Source organism: Pseudoliparis swirei, chromosome 18, assembly GCF_029220125.1.
Source record: "Pseudoliparis swirei isolate HS2019 ecotype Mariana Trench chromosome 18, NWPU_hadal_v1, whole genome shotgun sequence".
Taxonomy (NCBI): domain Eukaryota; kingdom Metazoa; phylum Chordata; class Actinopteri; order Perciformes; family Liparidae; genus Pseudoliparis; species Pseudoliparis swirei.
In genome coordinates, this window is record NC_079405.1 from 24,354,805 (window position 1) to 24,371,347 (window position 16,543).

Here is a 16,543-nt window from a genome sequence, read left to right on the forward strand (position 1 = left end):
CGTTGGAGCCTCAACGCGCACCTTGTTGGCGCTTTTTATTCGTGTGCGTGGTACACGCCCCCCGTGAGGAATAACACAGACGTGGTCCATCACATTTGACTGGTTCCGATGTCCCCCCGGTATCGGGCTGTGAGACGAGCGGACGCTTTAAACCGAGCGACGTCTCCATCTATATCATCCAATCACGCTTGCTCTTAAAGATTATAAAGAGTCATGTTCTCCTGGAGAACTTTAGTCTGTTATCGGACGATGCTTTCGGCTGACTTCATCCAGGCCCGTGCTGCACGTTAAATATTTCGTGTCTTCGGAATTTTTGTTCTACCACACTTGATTAAATCCACATTGTTTGGATTTTACTTTGCCGTCCTGGTCAGCTTTTCCCAACCTTCGACAGTTATCGGGGGCCGACACGGAGTCGAGCAGCCGGTTGTCGGGGTTTCGTGGTATTGTAATCGGCGAGGGGCGGGGCCTGTTTTGCCGATGAACTCCGGCCTTCATTCAACTCCAGACCGAGGGGCAGAGCGAAGTCCTCCGGCTCGAGAGGCCACAAGTTGGCCTCCTCTCAGGAGGCAAAGCAGACTAGTGACTGTGGTTAGTGATCGCTGGTGAACTGCAACACAGCGCGTTGGTTTCATTTTTTATTTCCACTGCAGTAGTTTGTGTTGAGAGTATTTTACGGTCCGCTCGCGACTCGAGGGTCTTTTCTTCTGTCGGCGGTCACGGAGCGATGGCGGTGTCACTGCTGCCGTGTTTCACCAAGAAATCCCTCCTCTTTGTAAGAGAAAAAAAGTGGGTAGAAGAGGTTATCGTTAAAGAGCTTAAAAAGTGACAGATAATGTATTCCAATGTCGAGTGAAGTTCAGCCGACTCGCTTCTGAACTTTGATAAGGCTCCAATTAGAAGAGAGAGGGGGGGAAGAGAGAGAGGAAGAGAGAGAGAGAGAGAGACTCACTGGAAGTGATTTGGGTTCTTCATTGATCAATAACAATGCCCCCCCCCCCCCCCCCGGGGTTTAATCCCATCAGTCATGAACAGCCGTGTCTCTTTTCTTTGCTGCTCGCTCCGTAATCCTCACTAAACTCTCACTGAGTCAAAGAACGGCCGCTGTGTTCGAGCCGAGAGACTTTCTGTCCACTCGGTTTGGTGGTTAGAAAAAACATGTTGCCGATTTCAAGACACACTTGAAAGTGCGCGCACACACACACACACACACACACACACACAGGTCCTTGAATCGTCTTTCTTTCAAATAAAAATGGTTACAAGTGAAATAAAAGGGGGATTAACTGTTTTTTAGGCAGAACGACCCACATTCAGACTGCCACTCACACGTTATATAGCACGAGCCCCACCCCTCTTCCTCCTCATAAAGCCTTCGAGTGTTGGCGCTCCATCAAGTCGGCGCTCCCGTCCGATCTCAAAATACAGACTTTGAAGAATCAGGAACGTTCTCCTGTATTAGGAACATTCTCCTGTATCAGGAATGTTCTCCTGTATCAGGAAAGTTATCCTGTATCAGGAACGTTCTCCTGTACAGGGCTCCAGACTAACTTTTTTTACTAGGAGCACAGTGGCCCCTAACTTAAAATTTTAGGGGCGCAAGCAGAAAATTTAGGCGCTTACAGGGTTTTCCTGGGTCAAATGGGTCTCGTGCTCCCCAAAAAAAGTGCGCTATGCGCACCGTCTATTCATGCAGGTCGAGCTGTTGAGTGAGTGATCAGCAGCTGGCCGATCTGTCCATTCACGCACCTCAGTTATGTATTGATCAGACAAGAAGACACGCTTATCAACTCCAGTGTTTCCCCTACCATTAGAACAGGGTGAAATCTCCACCCGCCACTCTGTAATTTTCGCAGACTTTTTTTTGCCTTAGGCACTCGGATCATGTCATAGGCTCAGGAAAACAGCTTAGGCGCGGCCCAAATTTTCTCTGCAGGAAAACCTGACACACTATAAATCGACTTGCTAAGTTTTCCCATCATTTTTACTGTATTACTGATAAATAATTTGACAATATACAATCGTATGCCTGTTTGCCTTCATGAACTGCAAAACATTCACAACAGAGAACTCTTCAGAAGTTACTGTATTGAGTTTAAACATATTTTAAGAGAAAACATACCTTGAGCATGTGCATGTTGCACTTCGATGTGGCCAATCAAAACATTTGTTGGTTTCTAGAGATGCACCGATCAGGTTTTTGGTGCCGATCACCGATCACTGAAATCAGTATCTGCCGATCACCGATCACCGATCACTGAAATCAGTATCTGCCGATCCGATAATACCGATCACGGTGTTGATTGAAGCATTCTATTTATTGTGTAGCATTATTGCTATGAGGACTATGAGGAAATACATATATAAAGCAACTCAAACATTAAAGAAATTACCGACTTCTTTAAACATTTAGGACTTTTACTTTGAAAAATATCCTAATTGATACATTAAAATTGTTTGATTGCTATTGTAGGGGATTTGAGATATGTATGGAACACATCTGCATCATTCATTTCCTGGAACTCTTGGGGAAATCTATATACAGGACTTTTCTTAACATACAAAAGACTGACTAATTTTTATAAACTCTTCCTTGGTCCAGTACAAATGTTTGAATGTTAGCATAATTTAAGCTAAATCTCAGAAACGATTTATAAAGATACAACATCAGTTCATTGTTTACTTTTATATGTTCGTGTATGATTTGTCGACATCTTATTTTGATAAACGGATGTTGTTTCACGTGGTTCTTTCCGCTAACTTTGCAAAACCGGATGCTGTCACTTAAATCCTTCAGCTAACTTTATCAAAATCCTCGCGCGCTCCTGATGGAATGTGTTTACCGTGAGCATCTCTAGGGGCTCAGACATGTGAGAGTCGGCTGAGTCGACACAGAGATTCAACTCGGGGGACGGGACGCTCGGTGGTGAGGATCCCCTCGTGGACCTCTCACTCTGCGGCCCTCGCCCTCGTTGCGTCTCCGTTGAGGTGCGCCTCTTTTCACACATTAGCCCCCCCCCTCTCACACACAGGCCAGCCTTCTTCGGTTTTCGTCTCCTTTCTTCTTCTTCTGGAGTTAATGTCGGTTAGCAAACCAGTCATTCAGGCATTACCGCTAACTATAGTGGGCTGAAGTGTAGAACAAGTTTGTAAGCAACAAAAATATTTAATAACAAAAAAAAGAAATCAGCTAATTTACTGGTCGCGCATGCGCGAGTTGATGAAAAATTTACTCGCACTGTGTCTAATTTTAGGCGCAAAATGCGACCATTTGGTCGCAGTCTGGAGCCCTGCTGTATCAGGAATGTTCTCCTGTATTAGGAACATTCTCCTGTATCAGGAATGTTCTCCTGTATCAGGAACGTTCTCCTGTATCAGGAACGTTCTCCTGTATCAGGAAAGTTCTCCTGTATCAGGAACGTTCTCCTGTATTAGGAACGTTCTCCTGTATCTGGAATGTTCTCCTGTATCAGGAATGTTCTCCTGTATCAGGAAAGTTCTCCTGTATCAGGAACGTTCTCCTGTATTAGGAACGTTCTCCTGTATTAGGAACGTTCTCCTGTATCTGGAATGTTCTCCTGTATCAGGAAAGTTCTCCTGTATCAGGAACATTCTCCTGTATCTGGAACGTTCTCCTGTATCTGGAACATTCTCCTGTATCAGGAAAGTTCTCCTGTATCTGGAATGTTCTCCTGTATCAGGAATGTTCTCCTGTATCAGGAATGTTCTCCTGTATCTGGAATGTTCTCCTGTATCAGGAACATTCTCCTGTATCAGGAACGTTCTCCTGTATCAGGAACGTTCTCCTGTATCTGGAACGTTCTCCTGTATCAGGAATATTCTCCTGTATCAGGAACATTCTCCTGTATCTGGGGGCAGGACTCGGCAAACGAATTGAGTGCTGTATTTATTACTTCTTTTTTTTATACCCGGGTCCTCGTGAATATGGAGCTCGATTTCAATAAAACTGCCTGATTTAAATCCAGAATAAATGGAAAAAACGGTGTGAGGCCCGTCTGCCGTACTACAAAGACAATAATGAAAGACGGCGCTCGCCGCCTGGCTGATAAGCATCATTGGCAGCAGGTTAGCAGTCGCTGATCACACACACACACACACATATTGATATTCCCACATTAGCGGCTCATCCCAGCTTGATGTGCGTTCCATGGAAGAGACCCCTGCTGCCTCTAATTATTCCCCAGCGGGCTGTAAACTGGCGTAGATATCTCACGGAAAACAACTAAATCCTAATTTTTTTTCTTGTATAATTTGCTCCAAAAGCGGCTTAAACCAAATCCCGTGCAGGAACACGGGTCCGCTGTTCGCATTCCAGGTCAGATGTGATATTTTTAATGACGGAAGGAGAAGAGAAATAGGCCGTGAGCAACAAAGCCACAGCTGTGTGAATTCCTCACCAAACAGCGACACAGCAGACGTGTGATTTAGACCTAATCAGTATTCCTTTAAGCCCGCTTGTCATTAAAACGGGTTAAGCAGAGACACCCCCCCCCCCCCCTCCGGAGTCATTCCCGCCGTTTTTTTTATTATTTCTTTCTTTGTCGACGCAGACGGGAGCTCGAGTGATCGCTACTCGCAAAGGTAAATGTGACCTTCAGGTCCAGTTGGGGGGGGGGGGCACTCAAGAGTCTGGTTTCTGGCAGCATCAGCTCGAGGTCCCCCCCCCCCGCCGCAAAGGGCCGCTCCGTGAAAGAGGTGAGTGTAATGAATGGAGGTCGTGGACCCCCCTCTTCCACAGCTGGGAGGAGACCCCCCCCCCTCCCCCCAACATTGAGAGCACTGAGGCAGAATACTCGGGGCTCAACCAGACATGGTGTGTGTGTGTGTGTGGGGGGGGGGGGCGCTAAAGGCTTTTGTCTCTGGTTCACTGCCTCCAAGTAGCCCCCGGGATTCCTGGCAACCAGGTTTGATTGCCGGAGGGGGACACACACACACACACACACACACACACACACACAAAGGCGCTTGTATTCCTCAGCTGATGTACAACGTCGCGGGGCTTTGCTGTGGGAAACAAAGATGGCTCGTTGCCGACACCAGCAGCAACACACGGCGGCGCAGGAATCCCGACGGCTCCTTTCATGTGCCGCCGCCACTCGGCTCGGTTGTTGTTTTCAAGGCCAGTCCGGTCTTAAATCTCAAGGTCGCTTTGTGCTCCCCCCCCCCCCCCGCCAGGTTTTTCTGACATTAGCATTCTGTGCTATGATAACGAGCTCTCCTCGATTTCACTCGGCGCAAACCGCCAACAGATGAGCTGTTACGTTTTGATGCATAGGAGGTAGAAGCTCTAAGTCGGCTGAGACGATCCGATTATCCTGCAGACTCGGGATTAATCGGCTCTGGTTAATAGAAATTATTATAATAATAATAAATGTATTTTATAAGGCGCCCTTCAAGGCACTCACGGTCGCAACAAGTTAAGACAACCGGAGAGTTGTCTGGGGACATCTCCGTCCTTCCTCCTAACACACACACACACACATACATGCTTCCTCTATGTACTCCTTTATAGGAATCTGTCCTCCGCTTCTACATCGTCTGGGTCAAAGGCAGGTTGCGTGTCTATATACAAAGCAAGCATTCATCCCCCCCCCCCCCCCTCCCCGGAGGAGATTTAACATCGCTGCCGGGTTTTTTTTAAGCGCGGTGCCGCATGTTAAGTCTGCAAAGTGTGCCGCTGAATGCGAATGAGACGCACTCGTGGCCGGAAGGCACGCCGAGCCAAACCGGGGGCCCTTTTCTTTTCTTTTTTGCGTTTATCAGAAAATGAATCCTCCGACGCCGACTCGCGCGTGTGTCGGATGTCGGGGAGGAGCGGCGAGGATCTATATGACCTGCGACTCCTCATGCCAGAAAAGTAACTGGATTCCAAGGGCGTGATGGAGGCGAGATGAAGGGGAGATGAGATGAGCGCCTCGGGCCTGAGATCCTATCGAAGCTTTCGACACATCCAGGAATCACAACGCCACAAAGTCTGCATGATGTGTGGAGATTGACGGTGGAACCGCGGCTCAGTGTGCGTCCTAAGATCACCGGGTTGATGCTTTATTATTTATTTATTTATTTATTTTAGATTCAGCATCTTTCTGAAGGTCATGTATTATGGGGCATCGGCTGGTTGTGTGTGTTCCTCGTAGTGTGTGTGTTCTTGTCTGTTGTGCTCTGTGGACTGTGTCTGTTGATTTCCGAGTCAAATTAATAACAAGGCATGTTAATGTGTGATGAGCCTCCGGGTGAAGCTTCAATGTATCTGATTCAAGAGTGACTTCGACGTTGAGTTTGTCTTTCTTCGTCTCCTTCTCATTACATTTGTTTGTTTGTTTTAAATCTGGGGGCAACATTTTATCAGGATTGGTATATATGTGGTGTTCGTTTTTAAATTTTTTTGGTGGCAAATGAGTTTCTCCACTGGGGATTAATAACGTGTTGTAATCTAATCTAAATGTACAGCGGCACTCGGGGCCCAATCAAAATGTAGCAGGTCGCATTCATCTCCTTCTGAGAAATGACCCGGCTAAATGAGGGGCTCCTCTCGGGCTGATGACCTCGATTCATGAACGACAGACTCGTCCTAATTACGTTCTTATTCTGCCGACTTATTCTGCACCGACCGCGTAAAACCGGCCGAGGCGGCGGCGAGTCATTTCTCCTCCGGAATAGCGCTGTTGGCTTCGTGTGGGCGTCTCGGGTAATTATGACATCATCTTCAGGCTAAAGGGACCACAATAGCAAATGGAGAAAAAAACGCTGACGCATATTCCTTCCCGTTTCTTCATCACGTAAAAGAAACGTACATCTCAATGAAAAATTGCTGATTCCTCATTTCTTTTCTTCTTCTTCCTCTTCTTCCAGGTCAATGGCAAGGACCTCTCCAAGGCCACCCACGACCAGGCGGTGGAGGCCTTCCGCACCGCCAAGGAGCCCATCGTGGTCCAGGTCCTGCGCCGGGCCCCGCATCCCAAAGCGGTCGGGGGCCCCGCCGGTGACGCCCGGGTCTCGGACATCAGCACGCAGACCGACATCACCCTCCAGCACATCATGGCCCTGACGAAGCTCGCCCCCGCTTCACCCCCCATGACGGAGCTGGAGGAGTATCTGCTGCCAGAGGAGTAAGTGCCGACTCATTAGGAAGCCGTCCGCATAACGCAGACAACGAACCGCTTTGGTCACATGGACGCATTCCTGCCCCGACGCGCCGTATATTCCCTCGTAGAAAGCCATACACGGCACATTAAAGCCAACCGGGTATTTTTTATTAGTGGCCTGATTCTCACCCGCCCGGGTTGCTGGATTCCCCGAACCCATTGTTAACCGATGTGAGAGTAGCGGTACACTGTTTCACGGGTCCTGGTGTCGCTCCACGGATGTCTGAATAACAAATATCAAGGCGGAGACTATTTTCCTTCCGAGCACCGAGTCATTGTTTACATTGTTTACGGGCCGATCGGCACCGTGGCGACGCGAGGATGGATTTGGCGATGAGAGACAATGTCGACTCGGTTAGCTGTTTTTTTTTTCTTCCCCCCCCCCCCCGTTTTTCTTCTTCTTTTTTTACTAATAAAAAGCGACATCGTCGTCAAACCGCGGGAGACTGCATTGAGGCTGATGCGTTTGGCTCCTTTTGCTTTCCACAGCCCGCAAACACGTGACGGGTCCAGTACGACTCGGTCCGCAAGCGGAAATCAGAAATATACCGAACCCCCCCCCACCCCCCCGCACTAGAATTCTTAGCCCGTTGCCTACAGATTCTGCCCTCGTGTCCAGACATCTTATCTTGGAGATCAGACCATTCATCAATCAATCATGAAAAAAAAAGATTTAAAAACAGGCCCCTCGATCATTAGAATGTGGCCTTGAGACGATGCAGGACAGTTTTATCCGGCTCAACGTTGGTCCAGATGCCCCCCCCCCACCACCTTCACGCTGATCAATTACGCAAACCAGCACCTCTGGATGGTTTGCCATCACCTTTTCGGTACCTGAAGCGATACCTCCTCCACAAACTTCAGCCTACCCCAGTGCCAGGATGCGGCCCGCTCGGTGGAAAATAAATAATGTTTCATATATACCGTCCAGGAAAACAGAATTCTTAACAACCTGGAACTGAGTTGGTTTTTTTAAATCCAGCGTTTACTTGCAGTATCGCCGCGCTGGAAACAGAAAGATTATTCCGTGGGCTTCCAGAGAGCCCACTGTGCTTTCACTGTGAAGGTACGGGGGGGGGGGGGGGGGGGGGACGCTTTGGTTCCAGATAAAAGGTCACCTCCCTCTCGGAGACCTTTTCTCTACGGCGGTTAATTAAGAAGAGCGACGCGTTATCTCCCGCTCCGGACCACACGGCCGTGAACACCTGGGACGCGTCTGAAAGTCTGAAAAGGGAAACGTCCCCTTCACTCACGGGAGAGGACGGCTCCCCCGAGGGCCACGCAGACGCATTAAAACGATGGCTCAGTTTGTGTGTATTTGCATATTCACAAATTGCATCTTGTATATGTGTGTGTGTGTGTGTGTGTGTGTGTGTGTGTGTGTGTGTGTGTGTGTGTGTGTGTGTGTGTGTGTGTGTGTGTGTGTGTGTGTGTGTGTGTGTGTGTGTGTGTGCATTTCAAACCCCCGTGGCTTTAATGAATGATTGTGATTCCTATAATTGTTTTCCCGAGTCAAATTAATAACAAGACTTGTTAATTTGTGATTAGCCTCCGGGTGAAGCTTCAATTAATCTGATTCAAGAGTGATTTCTACATTGAGTTTGTCTTTCTTCGTCTCCTTCTCATTACATTGTTACCTTCGCATTGAAAATGCCGGAAGGTTATGTTTTGATCGCCGTGTATTTATTTATTTATTTGTTTATTTGTTTGTATGCGTGTTATTCGCAAAACTCAAAAAGTATTGAACCGAATCGCATGAAATTTGGTGGGATGATTGTTTATTATCCGGGGACCAGTTGATTAGATTTTGGGATCGATCGGGTCAAAGGTCAAGGTCAAAGGTCATGAACAGGTCAAATCTTCTTGAATCACATGGAATTTGGTGAGATGATTGGTTATTATCCGGGGACCATTTGATTAGATTTTGGGATCAATCGGGTCAAAGGTCAAGGTCAAGGTCATGGAAAGGTCAACATCTTATTTTTACCATAGCACGATACATTTTTGTCCAATTGGCATGCAACTAATGCCAAAATGTTCAAAATTCAATGCCCAATCTTGTGATATGCGAAGGTATGCGCTCTACCGAGTGCCCGTTCTAGTTGTTGTTTTTTAATCTGGGGGCAAAATTTAATCCGGATTGGTACAAATGTGATGTTTCTTTTTTTAAATGTTTTGTATCCGTCTCTGTCAAACGAGCATTTCACTCGTTCCCAGTGGATCTGACGTTCCCTTTTTCCTCTCTCAGGCATCCTCCACATGCATACTTTGACCCCAACGACTTTCTGGAGGTCATGCAGCAGGACATAGAGCGCGAGGAGCTGGAATATGAGGTAAACACCGACTCCCCCACCCGTCTCCGTCTCCGCTCAGACCGCCGCGCATCATTTGCTCCACAAGCAGACCCGAGGTCGCCGCCGCGTCTCTAGTCCAATGGAGGACTGACGTGTCCCGGGTTATAGATGGGCCACTCTCCCTCCGTACAGACACCGAGATGTAGGCCAGACGGGGATCGAGTTGCCGGTGCGCGCCGACAGATGGACAGCGGTGACATCATTACTTATTCGTGACAAGGCCTAATATGTCTTCCCCGGGCTGGAGGATAATTAGATGGCACGGATGATAGTTCTGCGGGGAGGAGAATCTGATAATGCTCGCTAAACAACAACGGCGGAATGAGGCCACGATCAGGACGCCGCTGTGCTCCTTCAGCGACCTCCGCCGACTCCTGACTCCGCCTCCCATTAAGAACCCCAGCCACCCACTGCTGGGTATTAATAATAATCATGGAGGCTCCGGGTGGCTTTAAGGCAGACTTTAACATAGAGTGACCAATTTGCACAGGAATAGATGAGGTAATAGATTATAAATAACTGGATGTCTGTACAGTGAGTTAGTCTTATTAAAATATTTAGCCATGTTAGCCTAACTCGGTAATTTGGTAATTGGGTTTATTTGCGTTCTAGTCTGGCATCTTGTCAAAGCCGACACGCCAGGAACTATTTCAATCAATTTGAAAAATGGAAAAAATATATAATGCCCAGTCGGGGAGGATTGCTCACTAAGCATTAGCATTCTATTTTCAAATAGATTTCATGACCCAGATATGCATTACACATTGTATTCATACATTTTAGATTGTATACATCCAGGAAAGGAACATAAAGAGCAGCATTAATTGGTTTTATCATGGCATAGTTCATTAATATTGTACTCGCATTGTAAGTAGTGTACTGAGAGCAGGACATCAACCTTCATTTTTCAACTGAACCATAAACCTATAAATAGATATGACGGCGTTAGAGACTCCTCAAATCAATAAACACAACATGGAAAATAAAAAATGCTCTCGGGTTTTATATATGCGAATAATATGAGGCCGATAAACTATAAACTCCCGACACGGCATGATCTGATAAAACTCCCGATAGGAATATTACAGTCCTGTATTAAATGTACAACATTGGTAGATAAAAAGAGAAGATGCCCTAAAGTACAGCGAGGTCATATAAGAGTTACTGAGTGCCATAAATATACAATATATGGTGATAAAACATGTAATAGAGACACTGTGGTTACGGCAGCCACTCTAAACACGTCCGCCCACGGCACAGTTTACACTTTATAAAACAATTTTCTATCGTAAAAACAAGTTATCATCCGACTCGTGTTGGAGGGGAGGAAGCAGTAAAGTTATTTAAGAAAATGTCAAACTATTCCTGCGAGATGGTCTTCAGCATTCAGCCGAGGCTCCGTTTTTTGGGGCGGGGGGGGGGGGGGTCTGACCCTCTCGGCGTCCGCCCTCTGCCCTCGGAGAACAGCGGCGCTCGTATCTTTATCTGCATCCGTGAGATTACAGGCGCTGACAAGTGACAAACGGCTCTCTGCCCGTCTGCTGCCCGCTGCGTCGTCTCTCATCCCGTCGGTGAACGCCGATGGCGTCCCGGCGTCCAGCCGAAAGATTCATTACAGTGATTGATGGAGCGCTGTTGCTCCAACGAACCCGTCTCGTAGTCGGTATCTTGAGTCCGTTTAGAAGAAGAAGAAGAAAAAAACATGAGGGAATACATGTTTTTATTTTTTAAAAATATTTAATTTTATTATTTACTTTTATTTAATTTTATTATTTTATTTATTTGTATTTATTTATTTTCTTCCTTGTCTGATTGTTTGTATAATTGGTTGTTATGTAATTTTTATTTATTCGTTGTTTTTGATTGTCTGCTTTCTACTCGATCCGAGAGAAAAAAAGTATTTATTATCCTTTAATGATGATATTAGTGTGTGTGTGTCTCACCAGGAAGTGGATTTATACCGAGCCCACATCCAAGACAAGCTCGGCCTGACGATCTGTTACAGGACCGATGATGAAGACGAGGCCGGGATCTACATTAGTGAGGTATGTGGCGCGGGGGCGGCTCTCCAGTCAACCGCAGCTCTGGAGAGAGATGGTCTTCCTGGAGTCGGAAGCGCCGAGTGGACGGAGTTAGTCGGTAATTCTTTCTTCTCCTTCCTTTCTTAGATTGATCCAAACAGCATCGCCGCGAGGGACGGCCGAATCAGAGAAGGGGACAAAATCATTCAGGTGAGATCCCTGAGAGCGTCAGCGTGTTGTACGCGTTTCCTCAATACACAGTTTATGGATATTTCTCGTGAAGTAATCACAAATATGGAAAACAAAACTATATTTTAGCTGTGTTAAGCTCTTTAAGAAGTGGTATGGGAGTTTTTAAAGGAGCATAAATGTAATTTAAAAAAATGTCATGGGCATCATTTTATTTTGAAAAGATCAGGTATTGAACGTTTTCTTCCCCTCCAAAAGATCAACGGCATCGAGATCCAGAACCGGGAGGATGCCGTCTCACTGCTGACCAGCGAGGGGAACCAGAATGTCTCGCTGCTGGTGGCCCGACCCGAGATCCAGGTACTGTCATCAGGGGTGTAGATGCAGTAAACAACAACAACAACAACAGCAAAGAGGCGTGTTAAAACCTCGTATGGAACCAAATATAGTTCGACAGCAAGACGTTCGACAGCAGAGGTTCATATTCTTCTGAAATGCTCGCATCTAACGAGACCTCTCCCCCCCCCCCACCCCCACCGCGTCTCAGATGGACGAGGGCTGGATGGATGATGACCGGAACGACTTCCTGGATGACCTCCACATGGACATGCTGGAGCAGCAGCACCATCAGGCCATGCAGTTCACCGCCAGCATGCTGCAGCAGGTACATTTTGGTATACACGGCGATCAAAACATTACCTTCCGCATTTTCAATGCGACGGTGACGAAGACGTAACCATCTCGGCGCCTTCCCCGTTCCGTAATCATTTCATCCGTTTATTTTATTTTTTTAACCAGAAGAAGCGCGAGGAGGACAGCGGCACCACGGACACGGCCACGCTGCTGTCCAACCACCACGAGAAGGACAGCGGCGTCGGCCGCACGGACGAGAGCACGCGGAACGACGAGAGCTCCGAGCAGGAGAACCTCGGCGACGACCACACCACGGCCTCCAACACGCTGGGCAGCTGCCGGAAGCTCGCCTACAGCCAGGACACGCTGGGCAGCGGCGACCTGCCCTACGCCGACGCCGACTTCCTCGGCATCCCGGCCGACGAGTGCGAGCGCTTCCGGGAACTCCTGGAGCTGAAGTGCCAGATGCGCAACAGCGGAGCGCAGGGCCTCTCCGACCAGGGCGGCCCGGACCAAGAGGGCGCGGACAAGGAGCTGGAGATGCTCAACGAGGAGCTGCGCACCATCGAGCTGGAGTGCCTGAACATCGTGCGCGCGCACAAGATGCAGCAGCTGCGCGAGCAGTGCCGCGAGGCGTGGTCGCTGCACGACGACGGCGCCGGCGGCGGCGGCCGCGAGCTCTCCGACATCACGGAGCTGCCGGAGAAATCGGACAAAGACAGCTCCAGCGCGTACAACACCGGCGAGAGCTGCCGCAGCACGCCGCTCACGCTGGAGCTGTCTCCGGACAACTCGCTGCAGCGGGGCGCCGAGAGCCGGGGAGCGGCGGGCTCCGACGGCCGGCTCCCCGAGCCTCCGCCGACCCCCGGCCGAGACGCCGGCGGTCCCGGCCGGAGCGGTCGAGGCCCCGCCAAGGATTCCGAGGGGCCGCCGCCGTCACCGTCGCCGCCGCCGGCAGAGGACAAGGAGCGGAAGCCGCATTCGCCGTACAAGCACGCCCACATCCCGGCGCACGCGCAGCACTACCAGAGCTACATGCAGCTGATCCAGCAGAGGTCGGCCGTGGAGTACGCCCAGAGCCAGATGAGCCTGGCGAGCATGTGCCGCGACGGCGGCCTGGAGCCCAAGATGGAGTGGAAGGTGAAGATCCGCAGCGACGGCACGCGCTACATCACCAAGCGGCCGGTGCGCGACAAGCTGCTGCGGGAGCGCGCGCTGCGCATCCACGCCGAGCGCAGCGGCGTGACCACGGACGACGACGCCGTCAGCGAGCTGAAGATGGGCCGCTACTGGAGCAAGGAGGAGCGCAAGCAGCACGCCGTGCGCTCCAAGGAGCAGCGGCAGCGGCGCGAGTTCATGAAGCAGAGCCGGGCGGACTGCCTGAAGGAGGACGACCGGAGGGAGCCCAACATCATCGAGCTCAGCCACAAGAAGATGATGAAGAGGAGGAGTAAGAAGATATTCGACAACTGGATGACCATCCAGGAACTGTTGACCCACGGGGCCAAGTCGCCGGACGGCTCGAGGGTGTACAACTCGCTCCTGTCCGTGACCACAGTGTGAGGGGCGTGCTCTGGGTCCGGGTGGGCGGGGCCAAGCCAGAGGAGGTCGGACTTGGGGGGGGGGTGACGGACTGTACATAGGACGCTACCAGTTGGGGGTAGAGATTCCTGCCTCGTTCAATGTGGCAACATTTTTGTAAATAGGAAATGAGGAGAGCTTTTCTGTGACCGCCGCGGCGAAGAGAAGGTTGAATCACGACGGTCGGAGGATGATTTTTTCGAAAGAAGCTTGTTTCTTGTTTATCAAATTCTTTCGATGACATTTTCTACTTTTTTTTTTTGTGCTTGCTATTTTTGAAGATTGTTTTGGAATCAGAAACACAATATGAGAGTTTTTGAAAGTGTTTTTTTTTTCTTTTTCTAAAGGTGTGTGAAGACCGCGCATGCCATACATTAAAAAAAAGCCAGCATTTACACTATTTTACATTGTTTTGTTCGTACTATATATCTCTTATCAGTATTGTACTGTTATGCATACTTAATGCTTTTTATGGAAACAATGCTTCTTTTTTCCCCCCTGCACGGTAGAACACAAACTCCTTTTCAAAAGGGCTTTTTGTAAATTAAAAAATATATATAATACAATTTTTGTAACAAATCCACTTTTTTTCTTAAAATTTCTCTCGAATGGTGCTGATTTCCCAAAGTTAAATACCACCCGCGATGTACCATCTGTTACATAATGTAGAGGACGTCATATTGTGCATGTACCCGCCTTTTTTAGACAAAGATGTTTCCTCGCATTGGAATGACATCGTCCGTGTTTTTGTTCACACACGTCGGAGTCGCTTTTGCTTTCTTAGGGTTTCATGTAGCGGACGGAATAACAGCTTAACAAATCCTTAGTTAGCCTCACAATTTGATGTCTTTGTAAAATGAGAGAAATAATAAATTATTGTTTTATATATGATGAGCTTTCAAATGGTGTTTGAATTTGTCATTTGTGCGAGCTGATGCAATGCAAACACACACGGGGGCATAAAGAATATAGCCACGGTATTTATGAATGGGCGACCCTCATAAAAAAAAGAAAATCGATCCAGTTTTATTGAGCCGTATTATAATAATAACTTTATTTATATAGCACCTTTTAAAAACGAAGTTTACAAAGTGCTCAACAGATAATCAAGGCAAAACAAATATAATAGTAAGATACCAATATAAAACTAGAATGGGCACTTGGTAGAGCGCATACCTTCGCATGTCACAAGATTGGGCATTGAATTATGAACATAAAAGTTGACCGTGCTATGGTAAAGAAGATTTTGACCTTTTCATGACCTTGACCTTTGACCCGATCAATTGCAAAATCTAATCAAATGGTCCCCGGATAATAACCAATCATCCCACCAAATTGCATGCGATTCGGTTCAATACTTTTTGACTTATGCGAATAACACGCACGCATACAAATACACGGCGATCAAAACATTACCTTCTGCATTTTCAATGCGAAAGTCATTATAAAATTAAATTAAAAACAGGCAAACTAAATTAGGGGAACCAAAGAACTGCATGAAAGGACGTCGTCACTTAAAAGCTGTTTTAAGAAGTGATTTAAACAAAGTTACTGATTCTGCGAGCCGTATCCCCTCCGGTGGGTCATTCCAAAGTCGAGGGGCTCAAACGGCGAAAGCACCGTCACCGTTTGATTTAAGCCTCGACTTTGGAACGGCCAGAAGGCCCACCGGAGGGTCGAAGGCCGCGAGCCGGCTCATACGGAGGTAACATTTCTATGACATTAAACGGTCCAATCACAGATCCCCGCTGTCCAGATCTAAATGGCTGACGGTTAATAACTTTTTTAGTTTTCTCGTGTCGTGGCGGTCATTACCTCTCACTTTTATGCTTTTACGAAAAACGTGTCCATCGGTTCTGAAGGAGCATGTTGTTTTGTGTTGGCAACATTAAAATGGATTTAGTGTGTTTCATAATATTCAAGTGCATTTTGCTAATCTTTTTTGACAGTTTTGACACTGATCATAACATAATGTCTTAATTAAGGTTCGATTGAGCTTCAAGCTGCACGACTCAATATTTTCATATCAACGATGGACTGTGTGACAAGCCGGCGTAGATCTGCCACCTGTCTCAGTGTTTCCCAGCTCTAAGGAGCGTTTTAGTGACGTTCAGCTCATTATTTTGGATTTGCAGACCTCGTCTTCAATGTTTTGGTTCTCACTGTTCTTGTCGAGCTTGTAACAGCATCCGTGCAGCTGTTAGCGCTGATGCACCCACTATATGCCACCTGGCCAGCACCCACTGTGAAGGAAGTGAGGCGTTGTAATGCTAAAGGATAGATGTGTTTTTCGTGTTGTTGGAGACCAAAAAGATAATCAATATGAGACGGGCAGGAACACCAAATGAATGCTTATGTTGCTCAGTGTCTGCAGGATCTATACATAGGTAGCTGTTCGCGATGCTCCATATGGATGTTCTGGTTACAGCGTGTTCTGCTGCCTCCAAAGGCCCGAAAGAAATCAATGAATACTGCTTTAAATAGTTTCACCACATTAGATTTTGAGTATGCTTTTCAAAGGGGGACACATTTGTAGTTTGAAGCAGCGGAGTTTGACGTATCCCTAAAAACCAATAACTCAGTTTTCCAAAAAACTGTA

The 16,543-nt window shown here is 47.7% G+C and overlaps 1 protein-coding gene across 4 annotated transcripts in view; it reads left to right on the top strand.

Annotated features, from left to right (window-relative positions):
- Positions 1-14,835, top strand: part of pdzrn3b (PDZ domain containing RING finger 3b) — a 91,150-nt gene extending 76,315 nt beyond the window's left edge. For 3 of the 4 annotated variants that reach the window (XM_056438128.1, XM_056438130.1, XM_056438131.1), the window contains 7 exons: positions 6,874-7,130; positions 9,415-9,499; positions 11,467-11,565; positions 11,689-11,751; positions 11,989-12,090; positions 12,278-12,394; positions 12,529-14,835. In XM_056438128.1, coding sequence (XP_056294103.1) covers positions 6,874-7,130; positions 9,415-9,499; positions 11,467-11,565; positions 11,689-11,751; positions 11,989-12,090; positions 12,278-12,394; positions 12,529-13,926 — 2,121 coding nt within the window. In that variant the 3' untranslated portion in view covers positions 13,927-14,835. The remainder of the gene's footprint in view (positions 1-6,873; positions 7,131-9,414; positions 9,500-11,466; positions 11,566-11,688; positions 11,752-11,988; positions 12,091-12,277; positions 12,395-12,528) is intronic. The other variant, XM_056438129.1, reaches the window with a different exon arrangement.
- Positions 14,836-16,543: the final 1,708 nt, after the last annotated feature.